At 39.0% G+C, this 18089-nt stretch overlaps 1 protein-coding gene across 1 annotated transcript; it reads right to left on the bottom strand.

The window, feature by feature from the left end:
* Positions 1-974: 974 nt before the first annotated feature.
* LOC104513667 (CD44 antigen-like) lies at positions 975-16451 on the bottom strand. The gene is given in 9 exon segments (XM_010157106.1): positions 975-1381; positions 4086-4164; positions 5568-5687; positions 8941-9126; positions 10022-10259; positions 11686-11732; positions 11735-11827; positions 14049-14228; positions 16304-16451. Coding segments are annotated over 9 exon segments (1308 nt in total). The 3' UTR covers positions 975-1164.
* Between the last annotated feature and the right edge of the window lie 1638 nt (positions 16452-18089).

Raw genomic sequence — 18089 nt, 5'->3', positions numbered from 1 at the left:
TTCTTTGATATTTTCTGTAGAGTTCGAACTCCTGGTACCGATAAGCAAGCAATGTTTCTTTGGGTATTTTCAAAAAGCAGATGGAAAAATGTGGATGAAACAGGATTCAGAGGAAGTGAGCGAGTCACAGAAAGGCAACTTTTAAAATCTCAGCAAACTGCCATAACATAACAGTTATTGGGAAAACAAGTTTTACTAGGATCAGGATCTCCTAAGTAAGATGGAGGAGAAGATGAGGAGGAGAGACCTATGATTCAGGAATAAAATACTGTCATCTTCCTTAATTATCTCCAATTGCTTGATTTGTGAGTGTGTGATAGAGCTGGCGTCATTCTGTTTTATTTATTATCCTAACTAACAGACTCATTAGAAACATGCACAAATGGTGATCAATGAATGAGGGAGGGGGAAGAGCAAGGAACACCTCAAAAACTCAAGGATAACTATACAGAATTTTAGGATAATAAAGTACAGAAGTTTATTATGTATCAGCTCAGGTTTTCATCTCCTTATTCCCCCCTTCCCCCGTCCCCATCCCCCCCTCTAAAAATAGAGATAGATAAATAAATTTTGTCCTTCCGGGTTTCCCCCATTGTAGACCAAGCCATAAATCATGACAAAATGTTGCTCTCTGTTTCTACTGGCAACCTCTGAATGCACGTACTACTCCTCCTTGGCTGGAAGGCATTTCTGCAGGATTCTGATGTATTAGACATTGTATAGGAGACCTTTTTGCTTTAAACTTGATTTTTGCCCTTGACATTTGTTCCTTACTTACTTTGGTACAATGGCAAGTTTAGTACCTTAAGTGGCAGTCAAATGGAGTGACTGGATACTTCTGAATCTCCGTACAGCGAAAACCCTCCATCTGGGGAACAAAGACGTAAACTTGCATCTCTCCTAACACCCTGGACACAGTAAGTGTCCTCTGTGTAGGAACTAGGCACTGAAAACTTTATGCAAAGCAACCCTTGGGGGCTTATTTCAGACAGCAAATGCCAATTTTGTAACTCAGAAATCATTTTAAAGTGATTAAAAATGAGTAAAACTTATGTTTAATTATGTTCAAAAGACATCAGTAGCACAGTGCATTTGTGAATGACTTTCCAAGTTCCATGTGATTTTGCTTCCCCCAGCTCTGCTGTACTTAGTAACCAGGTACCATTACACTCCACTCTTCATGTCAAGCTCCTGATGGTTCTGTGTTTCATTAACGGTCAGGAATTCATCACATGCTCCTGTTCGGTCATTTGACTGTTCTTTATGAACCAAATGCACCATTTCTTGTGATTTGCTGGCATCTCCATTTAATCCACTTGTCTTCCTGTCCTCCACTGCCCCTTTGCCATTGTTAATCACTAGCTTTTTCTTCTGCCCACATCTAGAAAGCAATAAGAAGAAAATAAGTACTATAAATAGAGAGCAACAGAAATAAGAAAAAAATTTAAAGTCAATATTTAGGAAAAGGTGCCTGGAAACGAAACTTGTGTCTGACAGTGCAGACTTACACAATGCGCAGGGTGAAGTTCCTTGATGTTGGATATTTTATTTTTGAAATCATCCACCGTTATATGCCTTAAATTTGGCAGATCCTCACTTATTTAATTTGTATCTATTGCTACTATGGATAGGAATAACATTCATTACTGAAAGCTAGAAAATATTTTCTAACATTTGGATATATCCACATTTATGAACTTTGTATATATCCTACTATAAGGACAGGGTCATTCTAAATCCAGACTTGGGACCATGCTTTTGAAACTTGCTCATAGCAGAAAACTTGGACCAATCTCTCACCTCATTATATAACCTTTTCCCTTCTTTGTATTAGCATGTCAGGCCTAGAAGCCTTAGTATCCTTATAATATTACGGTAGGAAGTAGCTACTGTTCTTCTGAAGTTACACTCACTGCAGCGTTGTCCAATAAACTCCCTATGTAGCTCTGAATGAACACACACACACACACACACACACACACGATCTTTTAAAAAATCACCAGTCCAAAACTGGTGCCTACTGGTCAATGTGAGTTGGTTATTCTTCAGGGTAGTAAAAAAGTACTAGTTACACAGCTGTCAGATTTGCCCCAGGCTGTTACGATGGTTCTCTGGCTGCACAGTGCTGAACATCCTATCTGTCCTCGAACAGCCTTCTGGAAACTGAAGGTACAAAGCACAGCTCTCTTAACAGGGACAATGTCTCTGTGAAGCTGTACTTTAAAGTTCTTTCTTCTCAACTGACACATAATTTGCCTGAATGACTAATTTGGCAGTTCAAGTACACTATTATCCTTCTGAAATATTACTTTTTTTCATGCTTACTGACTGACAGATGAGGGTTTTTTTTTTATCTGAAGTAGCTCAGTTCACTGTGCTAATGCTACACACACACCCTTGGGAATGATTCCTGCTCTGCAGCCATGAAATGCTGGAAGAGGCCAGTGAGGAGCTGTGGAGGTTCACAGCCTCTCAGAAGAGTGTTTGAGTGTCTTTCCTGGTGCAGTGGTCGGCATCTTCTGTTGGGCCCTGGAAGGAGACCCTAACACTTTTTACAACAGGCACCAGATAGAGGTAATCTTCTTTGCCACAAAAGGAATAACTAAAGAACTAGAACCACGCTGAACATTAGCCATTTGGGGTTTTGGTTAAGATAACATGACACACAAAATAAACAAAAAAAAAAAAAAGGAAAAGTGGGATTTTTAACTTATTCATGTTACAATTTGGATCCTGCTAAACTGAAAGAAAGTTTCAAGCATACCAGAGTACCTCCCTCCTTCAAAAAGTGTTCCTCACAGTGATTAGAGCATATTACGAGGGTCTAATCCGTGCCTTTGCACACCTGCCCACACCTACACACACTTTCTCTCTTTGCTACTCACACCCAGCTGCATGGAAGCTCTAAGTCAAAGATATGTTTTCCATTAATGGTATCTAGGGCATGATTTACAGGTCTGAGATGGTTTCGTTTCTTGTCAGATGCAACTGATGATTAGCCATAGTGGCCCTGTTTGTTCCTATGCTGGCTCTGGATTAAGAAGGAGGAAACAGTGTCAGCCTCTCCTTGTAAAGGTGTAACAGGATAAATCAGTAAGCCATGCCGCTCAGGCTGTGTCACTCCAGAATCACTTCACAGAAAGAAAGTTACAGTCTTCTGTCTCACCATATGCTTGATAGCTTTCTTATTTAGCAGGTCTCTAATGAAACTGCCATAGAAACACTGATATTGTGGATGGTTTCAGAGCAAACAGGATACCAGGTGCCATCTCTCTGCTGGCTTCAGCAAATCTCTATCAGATTACTCTGTTTTACAATTTGGCAGTTAGTTTGCACTGGTTTGTCCCACAGGAGCCTTCCACATTATGGGCAGGGACTGCTGGGCTGCTCCTTCCCCACAGTGGCAGTGCTTTATTCTAGCCCCCATGCCATGCTTTGGCGGACCTATTTCACTGTTACACAGAAGCATTAATGCATATGCTTTCCTGCAACCAGCAGACTGGGAATAAATTTGCTCACTGCTTCCTGAACAAAAATCTCCACATATTATATGGTTACTCTGATAAAAAAAGCTCCAATTCAGTGTTCAAGTAGAAAACAGTTTCTCTGTTAAAGGGTTCAAGTTTAACATTCAAGAAGCAAAAAGCTGTTTAAGACAACTGAGAAGCGACCTCAGAACAGCTCCCAGAGAAAAGCAGGAGTTACGAATGTGGATGATGTTAACCAAGATGGTCTCAAGCTGCGCCAGGGGAGGTTTAGATTGGACATAAGGAAGAAATTCTTCACCGAAAGGGTTATCACGCACTGGAACAGGCTGCCCAGGGAGGTGATGGAGTCACCATCCCTGGATGTGTTTCAGAGACGGGTGGATGAGGGGCTGAGAGATATGGTTTAGTGGCGGACAGATACGGTTGGACTGGATGATCTCTAAGGTCTTTTCCAACCTAGTGATTCTATGATTCTATGATTCTAAGAGAAACTCTTTCCTGTGTTATGCTATTCTGCTCTTACATGAAGCTTTGAAGACTCTTGATGAAGAAAATAGCCAGGCAGTGTGTTTTGAAAAAGTAAAGGGGCTACCTTACCTTCTCCGACTGTTGACAGCAATGCACACTGCAAGAATCAATGCAAGTGCCACAAGCGCGGCAACTACGATCAGCCATTCTGTGGGAAGAGTCGGGGGAGGGGAGAGCACGTTAGCACATCGTATGGAGTTTTGCCATTTTGCAGAACTGCAAGAACACAAGCTCTTTTCCATTCTTTACACTGTTAAGACTTATGTTTTCCTAGCTCACATGAATGTTTGTTTTACAAAGGGCTTCTGTGCGAATCAAACCCATTTCCTTCATTATATACACACACAGGCCAACTCAGATGAAATACCCCGTCACTGTTAGCACCTGTAGGCACTGTACTTTGGTGGGCATAGGTGGAAAGGAGTCGTATCACTGACTTACTCAAAGCAAAAATAAAGGCTTAGCAACGACACGCAATCCCAATCGCAAAAGCAGGATGACTTTCCGGTAGAGTGAAATGTTATTTTTTTCATTTAAAATCTTAGTCTAAGGGGTATTTTGGGGATAAAAAAAAAAAAAGCAATTACAAAACTGGAATGAACTCTAAAAGATCATATCAGCTACATTTCACTCCAGTGAAACAGGGTCATTAAGAAGTGGCTGAGGAATATTCCATTTGCTTTAACATTTTTAGTGAAGGCCATTTCACAGCCTTCGCAGAAGCCTATTCTTTATGCTGTGCTACCATTGTAGACAGAGACCCTCTCCTATGATCTAACTCCTTTGCTTGTTTGAAACAAGTCTCCTATGTTTCGTTTGAAACAAATTACTTCTATTTATTAGTTTATTATTACTCCGTGATGAAAAAATGATAAGCATTATTTTGTAGCATAGTTTTCTCATATCTCCCTTCATTTTTCTCTGAAAATCCTGAGTTTTTCAAAAGGTGCTTCAAAGGTTACCTTTCCAAAATTTTCTTTGGGCTCTTCTCTGTTATTTTTATTCTTTGTGGTTAATGTAATGCCTTGGACTGAACACAGAGCTTCAGCTCTGGACTTGCTAGGCCTAAGTAGAGTGGGATAATTACTTTCTCCATTTTAAAAATGACTTTACTGTTAATATGTCTCAGAATATATTTGCATTCTTTGGCGGTTATGTCATGGTGTTGGCTTCCTTCTATTCCATTTTAATCTGCAAACCCTATTCTGCAACACTTGTCTCAGCTATTATTTTCACTGAACATTCTCATGGATGTGATACTCTGCCTATGTCTTTACTGAATTTTGCTTGATTTCATATCCATTTAAAAAGGTTATTTGGATCTTAATCTCATTTTCCAAATACATAATTTCTTTCATCTTGATATTGCTGAAAATTATATTAGTTACAATATGGACCATTTTTCTGACTACTAGTGAAAATGCTGAATAGTATCTGACTCAGAACAAAGCTGGAACAACTGGATTTGACCTACCTTTTCATATTGTTTTTAGTTCATATTAATACAATTTTGTGTTTAATTTGTTAAAACATATGACTTCAGAAACCTACCTGGTACCTGGGCTGACCTTTGTTGTGAAACTATTTCTGTTGTGGTCTCTGCAGGGAAAGTAGTGGATTCATAATGTCCCTGGTGTGGTACTTCATCACCATTTTTAATGGAGGTAGATCCTAAAGAAAAAAACTATCTGTTAGTCCAAATATGCTTAGTGAATTTAACAGTGAGGTACAAAACCCATGACTGTCACAACCATAAAAACATATTCTAGAAGGTTCATGCTGAGGTCATTAAAAAGTATTTACACTGAAAACTATTGCACAGACTGTAATGATCATATTCATCTGAACTATGGCTAGTTTTAGTTTTTTGAATAACAAAAATCATGGTTTTCCCCTCTTGCATCTCTCATATGTTTCAGTTTTGACTATGCTGTACTTTTGTGAACCAAGTGCAATTATAATTGCCTAGATGTTTTCTGGAGAAAAGGTAGGCACATGTGAATGTTGGCAACTTTTTGAAGAGGTTTTTGTCATGCAAGCCAAACGTCTTGTCTGTTCCATGGGGAAAAGAGAGTGAGAAAAGAAGAGAGAGAGGGGAAAAAACCCCATCCCAGTTACTTATTTTAAACCTAAAGTGACCAATGTGGAGAAATTCTGAAACCTTTAATTTTGTTCCTACACAGGACAAAGCAGAATTTCTAAAACTAATGCTTTCATAAAAGCAGGATAGTTCTCTGAACGTTTTTAAACTTGACAGCTATGTATGTATGAGTGGGACTTTAAAATATACAAATCTTTTTCCTGATAGAACAAAATGCTTTCTGTAAACTTACAGGGTGTCCTTTTCAGTAAGTTGTGTAATTTGATTCTAAGACAGTATTAGATTTTAAATCAACATGCGTACTTCCATTCACAAGTATTTGTTATGCTGGCCATACCACCTGAACTTTTATGCAATTACATTTCTGGTGCGCGCTGTTGCCATAAGCGTATCCCAAGTTTAAAATTACCAGCAGACTATACATATATTGATTTCATTTGGAACTACTACTTCACTATCACTACAATAAAAGATATTACAGGTCTCCACCTCTCTGAATTCTTTCAGACTCTAATAGAGCAAATTAAGCACTTTAATTGGCTGTAAAGTTCTTTAATACACATTGCGACCTGTTCCTAGACAACATTTCTGAGGTCATTTCCCAGTAGCAACTGGCAAATACAAAACTGAGAAGCACCTTTTTTTCACTCTGTTAAGCCTAGCCAGCAAGTAGTTCATTAATATTCCAGATGTTTTCATTATTTTTATTAACAAGAAACTTATTGACTGGTGACTTGTTCTGCGCTATCTCACCACAAAGGACAGACCACTGATTCAGGGACTAAGGGTCCTGATCCAGCCTCCAAGAAAGCTGACCAAGAGGAACATACTCATTTGTCTACACCACATCTCAGCAGATTATTTTTGAAGTGCTTTATATCATCCTTGAGAAATGACAGACCTTTTCCACCACAAAGCCCTACAGAAAGGCGCGCAGATGCTTATTAAAAATCATACACCTCCAGAACGGCTGCGTTCGCCCTTCCCCTCCCCTGGGCACGGAGAAGCAGCAGCAGGATTCAGTCATATCCCCTGCTGTTCTGGCTCTGGGGAGGCCTTTGCAAGTGGCAGGGAGGGACCCTTAAAGGCTCGCTACATTTCATTTTGATGACACACTTGATTTTTTTCTTTCTGACAGTTATTTTTTGGGTTCCTTCAGTGGACTGATTTGTTACTCCATGGACACTTGGACAACAGACCAGTCATTAGTGTGATGTCAGACCATTAAACATTGCTGTAGAGAAAAAGCAAGTCAAAGGAAGTAACGTAGTACATCAAGCCATTAATTTGTTCCCAGAAAGCTCTAACTATAGTTTGTCAATACATTAATGAATATTTTCCATTCTATTACAGCTGTATGGGGCAATGTTACATAGGAATGAAACCTTCAGTAAACAGTTTGGGGTTTTTTTTGTGATGATGGTAATGTTCTAGTAATTCCCTTGTATTGTGTTTTTTAAAAATCACCAAGAAAATAAATGAAAAAAAGGAAGTATTTTGGGAATATGGCCTTATGAGCCTTTGCCAGGGCACTGACAATGCAAAGATTCGATGCAGACATTCACCTTGAAAATTATCTTCAAACCAGTTCTTACAGGTTTTATGTGTTCAAAACAGAGAGGTAGCAAACATTTTTCATATGGTGTAATGTCTGCACATAGAATTAAGCAGGCAGCTTGGATTAATTAAATGACTAGGGCAGCAGAACTCAAAAAATGAGTTTGTTGTAGTAGGAAATCATTAGTAAAAGTAGATTTATCTTTCTAATAAAATTGTATTAGATACATATTTTGCATTTCTATTGCTGTGTCTATTTCAAAATAGTATAACTCAGGTAATTTTGATAGAGTTGAAAATTCTGAAAGAAAAAAAAAAGTAGGCCACATTCTACCTGACAATGTATGAATTATCATTAATTCATTAATTCATAACAGAATTCTCTTTACAGTGTTTGTTGTGTAATGCTATAAAATTATAGGTATATTATCTTTCTTATGTGCAAAGAATGTTCACAGACCATTAGCCAAAATATACTGTGGGATAGTTGCACTAATTTCCAAGAAAGTGCATGAAAATATTATTTGGGTTAATGTGCGTGAGAAGTAACATTTGGAAAAAATCTTACTGTTCGGATTATTATCTGTATGGAAATTGCATTTGGCAATAAGGAAAAGTCCTTCATCTCCTGTACTATCAGGATGTGACGGCACACACACACAAAAGAGAGGCTATGTGCAGTGCAGTAAGTATTAACTCTGTCAGAAGAATAACCCATTAAAAAATAAAGTTTTTCACAACAGTTACAGCCCAGTAACATAGCTAAAATTAACCATTGGCAAGATACCCACAGCAAATATATGTTGGAAAAAAGGGTTTACCTTTCTTTTGATACATATTCAACTACTGTACAGGGAGTGCAGACAAAGAAAAAGCATCAGACAAGTGTTGCATAGCTACCATTTGTGCCCAGCAAAATAAAGACAAAATGCTATATGCATGTATGGGCATGAGGGGAAAGTTTGTACCTTTTCACTTTAATAGTTGTGTTGCCACACACAGATGACAGAATATAAGAAGAGGTTATTTGCAAAAAAAATATTTTCAGCCTTTTAGCAAATGTCCTCTGCTTTGCACAGGAAGAGATTCCCTTTAATGACATGAGAACATTATAAACAATTAAAAAAACCCCAAACACAACAAGAAAAAGGAAATCATAATACGACAATAATTTACAATTATGGTTAGTACACGTTTTTGCACAATCACCATTGTCAATAAATGACTGACGGATAAAAGAGAAAGCTTCTAATCTGTAGTTCTTACTAGTAGGAAGAGGGGTCTGCAATTGGTTAAGGTGATCTTCAATGTCTGGAAAAACTCCAGGTATCCAACTGACATGGGAACCATCTGTGGTGTTGGCTTGTTCGCTTTCACTTCCAGGTGAGGTGCCAGGCACCAGTGGCTCCTTGGTTGCTTTCCCTCGGTTAACATCATCCACGAACTCCGTGACTGCCATGATGATGGCATGATCAGCGTGAGAAGTGAGCGCTCACAAAACCACCACCCTCATTATTTCCCTCTTCCCTGCACCACAGCAAGCCAGAGAGCATGTCCATATTCCTCACTGGAAGGACAAAGAGAGAAGGCATAGGAGAAGACGTGAAAGCCTCCCATTCTTCTTCCACACTGTCACTGGTTTCTGAGAGACCCATAAGCACCACATACATAGTCACCATGTTGGAGGGAGACATCGGCTACATGTGTAGATCCCAGTGACAGATGGAGATGGGAGACCTTCAGAAGAAGAGACCACAGCATCAACAACCTGACCCTGTAACTCAGGAGTGAGTGGCCATACTGCAGCCAGATATTGCCTGGCAAGCCACTGGTAAGGAGGAGTAAGGAACTGAAGGCAGAATTTATGGGATGCAATCCTTCCATGATTACCCTTCCCTCACCACCAAGACAGCAATCCCTGGTGACAGTACTGCTGCTGAGTCACAGGAGCAAGCCATCGGGTTAGCCCACCAGAGCTCCTCCACCACACCAATCACGGTGCTGAAGCCTATCAAGTTTGATCCCACTGATGCACAAGAAAGGAAGACGGGGCTGGGGCTTCTGAATCACAAAAGCACATCTTGCAGAACAGTCACAAGGCCACCCAGAAACATGCTTCAGCAAAGGACAGAAACCACCAAGTGTACCAGCAAGGAGTCCCTTATGCCTCGTCCAGAAGTTGATTCTATCAACAGCACAGATCCCACCACAGATTTTTGCACTGCAAGAACACACCAAGAATGCAGACCCCCAGGGTGAGAAAAATAGGGAAAGGACTTGATTTCAGAAGAAATAATGTCTCATTTCACACCAGGCATGAGAAATGAGTGTGATCCATTATTCTTACTGGTACCGTTCAGAGGAGAGTCATCACCAGCTGTGTTTGTACTGGCTGTGGTCCCATGGAGAACCTCATCACCAGGGCCATCCATGATATGGGTGACGGCTTCAGTGCCCTGTCCGGGTTCACTACCTGAAGGCAAGGTCGGCTGAGTTGGGTCTTCGTGGTGGGCACCGTCAGGAGTGGCAACAGCTGTTACCATGAGGATTTAATCAGCGGTGAATTCCATGGGTGTGCTGCCATGCTCCCACCCTCAACCCCTATTCCCACCACGTTCAAGCATCCTGTTTGCTTTAGGCCACTTCCACATCATCACAGCCCTTTCAATGTATTGACCAGGTATTTTCCTTTGCTATTCTCATGCACTTTTTTATTTAATCCAAAAGCTTCCCAAGGACAATGGACAAAGGGAAAGGACATAGATGCAGCAGTCAGGAGAATTCCCTGAGCCGCATCCCTGGCTGACCGCAGCTCCTCAGCTCCAGGGTCACTGCCAAGTGCAGTGTGTTTTATGTTGCAGATATCAGTACTGACACTAAGGAACCCTTTCTAGAGGCACAGATTCTTCTTTGTTGCTCAAGACTGACAGCGGTGACATTAGAGAAAATGGTTATAATTCGTTCTTCTGTTCATGGGAGTCGTAAGACTAGGTTTCCTTCCTGAAACAGCTTCAAATTTTGGCATTACTGAAGGATTTTACCTATTAGAATTTTACCTATTAGAATTACCTTGTGGTGTGGCATTTACTGACCCCACCATCCACACTGTTCTTCTCTTCCTTATATGCAGAGTAGACTTTATGTATTTTGTTCTAATTGGATCATGAAGAAGAAAATTAAACAGGCTTTTCTATTTCTTTGTCATCAGCTTTCCAGCTTCATCACCTAAACTGTCCTGCTTTTTCAGACGAGCTGGCTAATGCTGTATAATAGCAGGAGCAATGAGACGGAAGAGCTATCATCCAAGGAAAACACAGCAACCATAAAGGGAATTTAACTAGTCACAAAATCACACATAAGTTCTAAGCATTGTCTGTTTAAGAAAGGATTACCTTTCCTCTTATTTCACAAATAAGTCATGTGTTTCTAGTATCATCTTTTACAGCATTATTTTGGTGGTATAAATGCTGTCATACGAGACTGCATCATGATGTTGTGTCATGCCAGTTTTATAAATTCCTTTCTCTCATCATTCTACAAACCAGAGGGACAAATGTTTTGATAAAATCTATGAAAAGAACACTATTTCCCCAGATGAATATTCACCAACTGAAAGCATTAACCTGTTGATGTACAAATATATCCAAGTATGAATTCAATTTTATAGTAAAGACAGTTTGGCAGCACCAAATAATAAAGCTTATGTAATGAGATAGACCCAGTTCCACAGTCATGCTTTACTAAGGAGCAGAAAGTACTGAGACTGGTGTTGGTAAGTAAACTATAAATGTTTCATACAGAGCTAAAATTGACAACTTCTATCTTACCACCATCCAGGCAGAACACAGTGAAAATTAATCACTATATAATTTATGCCATTGTCTTAAAGAGATCAGTAAGTTAGTTGTCTCTGCAAGTTCATGAACTATCTTTCCAAGACAGGCCACCTGAGAGACAGAAGTGATGAAATATACATAACTGACGTTATTACTGGTACCTGCAGCAGAAGACTCTCTCATGATTATTCCCTCTAGAAACAATTATTCTATCTAAGCAGGTTGTGTGGCATAGTGCTTTCCCTTGTCCCAGCATAATTACAGCAATGCGTCTTGCCCTGAGTTGTTCTGTTTGGCCCCATGGTTGGAGGCCAGAGCTGTTGGGGTGATGGTGAAACCATTATGAACTCAGTATACAAAGATCCGTTTCTCATATTATTCTCCTCTTCCATTCTTGTCTCTATTACAGGCCTTGCTCACAAGTTTACTACATTTAATGGAAAAGAGAAGTAAAGCAGATTTGCTTCTTATTCTCATTTATGTGTAGCAAAGCTGCCTATTGTCACCAATAGGACTGACTCCTTACTCAAAGGGACCATACACATTTCAGATTCAAGACCTCTCTTTCAAAAGTATTTCTCTGAATCATCCTGTTACCTTTTGTATTGGTTGTATATCAAACCAATGTACTCCAATGCAGAATTAAGAACAGCAAAGATAGAAATAACTGCAAGAATATGACCCATTACTAAGATTTTAATCCCAGAATTCGAGTGTATTGAATATATCAATTTTTTTCCCCTCAAAATTTTACTGTTTTATTAGTTGCAGCATTGTCAGGAAAATAGACAGAGGGAAGGCTAGCACATGCTGCAGATTTGTGAAGGGTGCACACCCTAAATAAAACAGCATTCAACTGGAGAATATTTGATATTACAGTTTATAAAAAATATTAGATTGTATATCTCAACCAATCTGTGATTTTTATTAGACAGTCACAGAAGGAGCACCCAAACTTTTTAAGTAGCACAACCCTCCTTAACAGCCCCAACCCAATCAAAAAAACACCAAGAAAATTACCACAGTGTGTTACAATTTCTACCACACCTAGGCCAAATTATATGGCTATATAGTATAGTATGGTCTGTACTCATCAGTAATACATTGTACTGCATAACCAGATTTTAAAGGATGTTGGTGAAACACCTGGGGTTGATATCTTAGAGGAATGTGGGCTTAGGGACTGCTGAAGCAGTGAGCTACACAAAACCTTTGCTAATGAGATTACATTTAGTTGAAGGAATAGATGCACATTATACAGCATGTCAAATAATGTTTATGATATGCTTGTCTTCAGTGGCCTATATCTGATAAACTGCAAGAGCAGATGATGACCGTGTTAAATTCCCTGTTGGCATTGCTTAGCACAGCTTATCAGTCATGGACTAGTAAACTTAGTACAGTCACAGGAACAGAAGCTCATATACATCAATTGGCAGTTGCTACCTTTATAGTATAATTTATCTTTTATGTTTCAATTGCTTTGACCCATGGAAGAGAGAATCCTCTCTTATTCTGCACTATGCTTTGTTTTCTTCTTTCCTTTACCAGTATCACCTTGCCATAGTTCAAAAGTGATGTGAATGATGAATTTTTTAGCCAAAAATTTTTAGGTATCATTGCCATATTAACAAAAACTGAAAAAAACTTGTGTATCAGGAGGAGCATTGCAGGTCAAGGGAGGTGATTCTCTCCCTCTACTCTGCTCTCGTGAGACCCCACCTACAATACTGCATCCAGCTCTGGAGCCCCCAACATAAGAAGGATATTGACTGGTTGTAGGGAGTCCAGAGGAGGCCACGAAGATGCTCAGAGGGCTGAGGCACCTCTGCTATGGGGACAGGCTGAGAGAGTTGGGCTTGTTCAGCCTGGAGAAGAGGGCTCCGGAGAGCCCTTATGGCCCCTTCCAGTGCCTGAAGGGGCTACAAGGAAGCCGGAGTGGAGGGGGGTGGTAGGCGTAGGGGGGTGGGGTGCCACTTTTTACAAGGGTCTGAAGTGATAGGACAAGGGGTAATGGGTTTAAATTGAAAGTGGGGAGGTTTAGAGATTGGATATCATGCAGAAGTTCTTCACTGAGAGGGTGTGAGGCACAGGAACAGGTTGCCCAGAGAAGCTGTGGATGCCTCATCCCTGGAAGTGTTCAAGGCCAGGCTGGATGAGGCTTTGAGCAACCTGGTCTAGTGGAAGGTGTCCCTGCCCATGGCAGGAGGGTTGGAACTAGGTGGTCTCTAAGGTCCCTTCCAACCCAAACCCTTCTATGATTCTATGAATGCATGACACAGAACACAAAATGTAGGAGAGTTACAGAATCTACTACAGGTCTTGAGACACAATCCAAATAGGAGTGAAAAACAAACCACCAGGAAGAGGTCTGGAGAACAGAATAACTAAAAAAAAAATAACATCAGAATTGCTCAGGTTTATTCACAGAACCTCTGTTATGGACTCAGACTGCAAAATTGTTAGTAAAATAGCCTAAACCGAAACCTTTAGTAAACCCTGATAATTTACTAAAATGTGACCTGTAATATTTATTACCTGTATGAGAAGATTCCATTTCAATATCATTTTCACCTGCAACAGTGAATTCATGTTGTTCAGTACTCCAAGTGGTATTCGCAGGATTTTGTTCGTGACTGGTCCATCCAGAAGGAACACTGTGTAATAGCGGATGTTGGGTTGGTCCTTGATGTTTTTCATTTTCACTTGTAACTAGTGCTGATAAGATGATGATTGAATCAATAATGATCAAAATACCCAACACCAGTCATATTATTCTCATCTTCATGATCTACACAACAACGGTGCTTGACTTTTGTGTTTTGGCTTTTTGTTTTCATTGTTGCATTTGATGTGAAATGAAATATGAAAGAAAACAAAAGTCCTTTGGGAACCCTATCACACAAAAGCATCAGCAGGATTGGAAGAAGATTTAATGGTGCTAGAAAATATACCAAGGACCAATGGCAGAGAAAAGCCATAGGAGAAGCAGTGAAGAACACATAGAAACAACAGCTTGCATCTCTCGTTCATATTTATTAATACTAACTCAACTGTTGAGCCTGTGTATTCTGGGTTTTTAAAAGTGAAAATGATGAACTTTCCATTTTGAGTTAATATCTCAGTTGCACAATTACAAGTCTGGCTCCAAGAAAATTGTATTTCTTCTGGAACAGGATGAATGAAATAAGTAGGTTTATATATTTAAAGCTGAAAAGCATACTTGTTTTCAACTCAGTAATCACTAAAGCTCTTACTGATAAAACAAATTCATTGCTCACTACTTAATTTGCTGTTGTTTACATAGCAGAAGATGAAGTCAGAAATCACCTGAAGTACCACCACCATTAGAGATTTTCTAATGAACATTAAGAGGCTTAGAAAAGATACACCAGATAAAACCCAAAACCTATAACACTAAGATGAGCATTAGAACTCAGTTTGAAATATATTTGCCTTAGGTATCAAATATTCCCATGAATGATCTATTAAAGGTAAAGCAAAGATCCTTAATCAGAGCATGCAAAGAATGAGCTGGACCTGTTACATATGCCGTAAGTCACCAGCTAGAAAAACCTGTTATTTCCCCAAAAAAAGCAACACTGGAGGAATATTTATCTTCACATTCAGGCAAGGAAATGTTCATAAAAAGGGCACTCATGAAAAAGTAATTAATTATTTTTGTAATTAAACCAAATACATAGAGATTATCTTGTAAAGAAACAGTTGAAATTGACTAATGTGTGAATACAACTGACCTAAAAATGCTTCAGAACTGAAAGAAAGTTTTCACAAAAATTATTTCTGCGTTATTATAGTACTTGTTCTGATGTCAACTGTATAAACTTCCACTGTTCAAAAAAATTTTGGAACCAGAAATACAGATATCTATCTATTGGAGGCAGATTAAAAAAAAAACAAAAACAAAAACAAACACAACCCTACCACAGGATGTAGAAAACCCCTGTTTTTACAGGTTATAAGAAGGCTTTCCACAAGTGAAATGTATTTCTTTGCAGTACAGTCTGATTTTATGCAATTACAAGGCTGGCCCCCAACCCAGCTGTATATAGCTGTGCCTCCAGCTATTCAGTTTTGCCCCTCTCTTTAACAGAGTAAATCTGTCCATTATAGCCAAAACATCCTGAAAATGAAGCACATATACAGCTATGCTTTTCAAAAATTTTTAGCTAGCAAATATTTCAGTACACAGCAAAAAATGACTGGAGAATGCCCTCTGGAAGCCTTTGCCTACAGAGGTTTTTAGTCTTGAGAACATGAGCACACTCTCAGTATCTCAGTTGGCTGCTGCCACTAACACTGGTGACAAAATGTTCATATTCATCTGGAGGTAGCATATTATCCTTCGTAGCACAGCTTCATGTATTTGAATCAATAGCTCCCATTTTTTTGTCTTCTGTCTTCAGATTTTACAACAGAAATTTTCAAGTAGAAAAAAGGGATTTTTTTTTTTTTTCCCCTCACCAAGTTGGGTCACTGAATGTTAGAATCTGCTCAGTTTTATTACACTAGTGTCAGTGTAAGTTTAAAAATCCTGGAGACTTAAGCAAAAGTGGCAAGTAATGAAGTCTAGATGCAAAAGATAGACTCGGAATGACAGATGAATGTTATAGATGCCACCTCTGAGGGATCCAGTAGCAATAATATAAAGGTATAATACTGAACTGAGGCTAATGGTATGGGAGTTACAACCAGCTGCACCATAACAGTGTTATACTTCACTGAACTATGTCATCAATCTGAATATTATCTGAAATGTTTAATTGCTTTACCCCTGCCAGCAGAGCTAGGATACTGCTCCTCTTCATCTGTGTAGGCGGAGTTCCAGTGATCGCGTGTGGAGACTTCCAGAAGTGTTTCGCGTTGCGAGTCCACAGCTGTTAGGACAATGGAGGGTTCAATGCTGACCACGCTCTGCATCTACCACTATTACTCTACTCTCAGTGTGTGCCGTAAAGGTGAGAGAAGATGGACATTCATGCATAGCTTAACTGTAGTCTCTCTACTCTTCTAATCAAATCCCTTTACATCAAACCACGCATTCCTTTCTTTGCATTGGACATATGCAAAGTTTCCCAAGGAGAGAATGGGGAAAACAAGCAATAAAAGAATAATGTATAGCAGAAACAGTGCAAAAGATTTACAGCAGTTAGACACTTAAACTCAAATTTGAAGAATAATCCTGGACCTAAAGAATATGCTAGCTGTCAATACATGCAGAATGTATTTGCCAAGTACTCAAGAAGTACTCAGATTCTTGTTAGAATATCCACCACTGAGCTCAAAAGCACCTTAAAAGCCACCAGGAAGACAATATTATTCAAGAAAAACATAATACACTTGAAAAGATAAAATAAAACACCCACAAGAGTCTGTGATCAGGAACTGTATACATTTTCACCCATGAGGCATGCAGACACCACTAGGCCATAGAAGGTAATTGGAATGCAATACCCCATGTGGAGTAAGTCACCAATGCAGAGTTGCAAAGATAAATAAATTAACACCAGAAACAACAAAAAACTAGTAAAAAGAATAAAAAAATCCCAAAGCAAGATGTCTTCCTCATTTTACATTTTCTTCTACAAATAAAGACCACAGCTGAAAGAAAAAATACTCCACTATATTCAGAAAAAAAAAAAAAAGGCGCTTATAAACAGTCATTTAGAAACACTACTGAGTAAATAAGTGCACAAAAAAAGACACATTAAGATGTGGTCATATTAAATTGAATTACAAAAAAGCAACAGATGATTATATTTGTACAAATAAGAGCATTAGAGTATTGTGACTAATGGCAAAATATATACTTAAAAAAAAAACCAAACCAAGAACGGTGGCCTTTCCTTGGTCATAAGGGCAAGTAGCAGGCTGTGTGCTTCAGTGACACACAGCATCTGGCTGTGAACTTCATATGTGGTACTTTTCTGGTTTTGAGACAAAATAATTCTAGGTATGGATGGCTTTTTTAGTTAAAAAAGAGCTATCGCATGATCACTGTGGGACTATTCATATCAGAAAAATAAGGCTATGTATTAAAATATCTAATTTGTGGTGTTGGATCATGCCTAAACACCGAGGCCATAAAAAAAATTAGGTGATGTTGGAAGAGTCCATGGGAAAAGTGTGGAAGATAGCAAATAGGAGACTGTTTTGCTGACACTTCCCAATGAGAAGGGCACTTGGGGTTTGACCTTCCCAAATTCTGTCTGTAGATCGTCTTCCACAAAGAATTCTACAGTTGTGTAGATGTAGACTATAAATAACATGAACTGGGATTATTTTAACACTGTTTTCCAAAACACCGAAAACAACAGACAAAAGGTAAACATTTTGATTCTCAGAAAATAATGCATGAATGAATGCACTCAAATAGGAATGAAAATTTGAATACAGTTAATTTTCAGTAGTGATAAAAGAGATACTAAATCTATCAAATTGAATCTCATATGATCTTTCTAATAGAAAAAGAGACATTTCGGAACGAACAGTTGATGAGAAGAAAAGGAAGAAATAAACTATCCAAAGAGAAATTCCTTACTAGTACTAGGAGCATAC

This window comes from Eurypyga helias, unplaced genomic scaffold (assembly GCF_000690775.1).
Source record: "Eurypyga helias isolate BGI_N326 unplaced genomic scaffold, ASM69077v1 scaffold15948, whole genome shotgun sequence".
Lineage (NCBI taxonomy): Eukaryota > Metazoa > Chordata > Aves > Eurypygiformes > Eurypygidae > Eurypyga > Eurypyga helias.
Note: the sequence above shows the minus strand (reverse complement) of the source record. Positions and strands in the feature narration are given on the sequence as shown.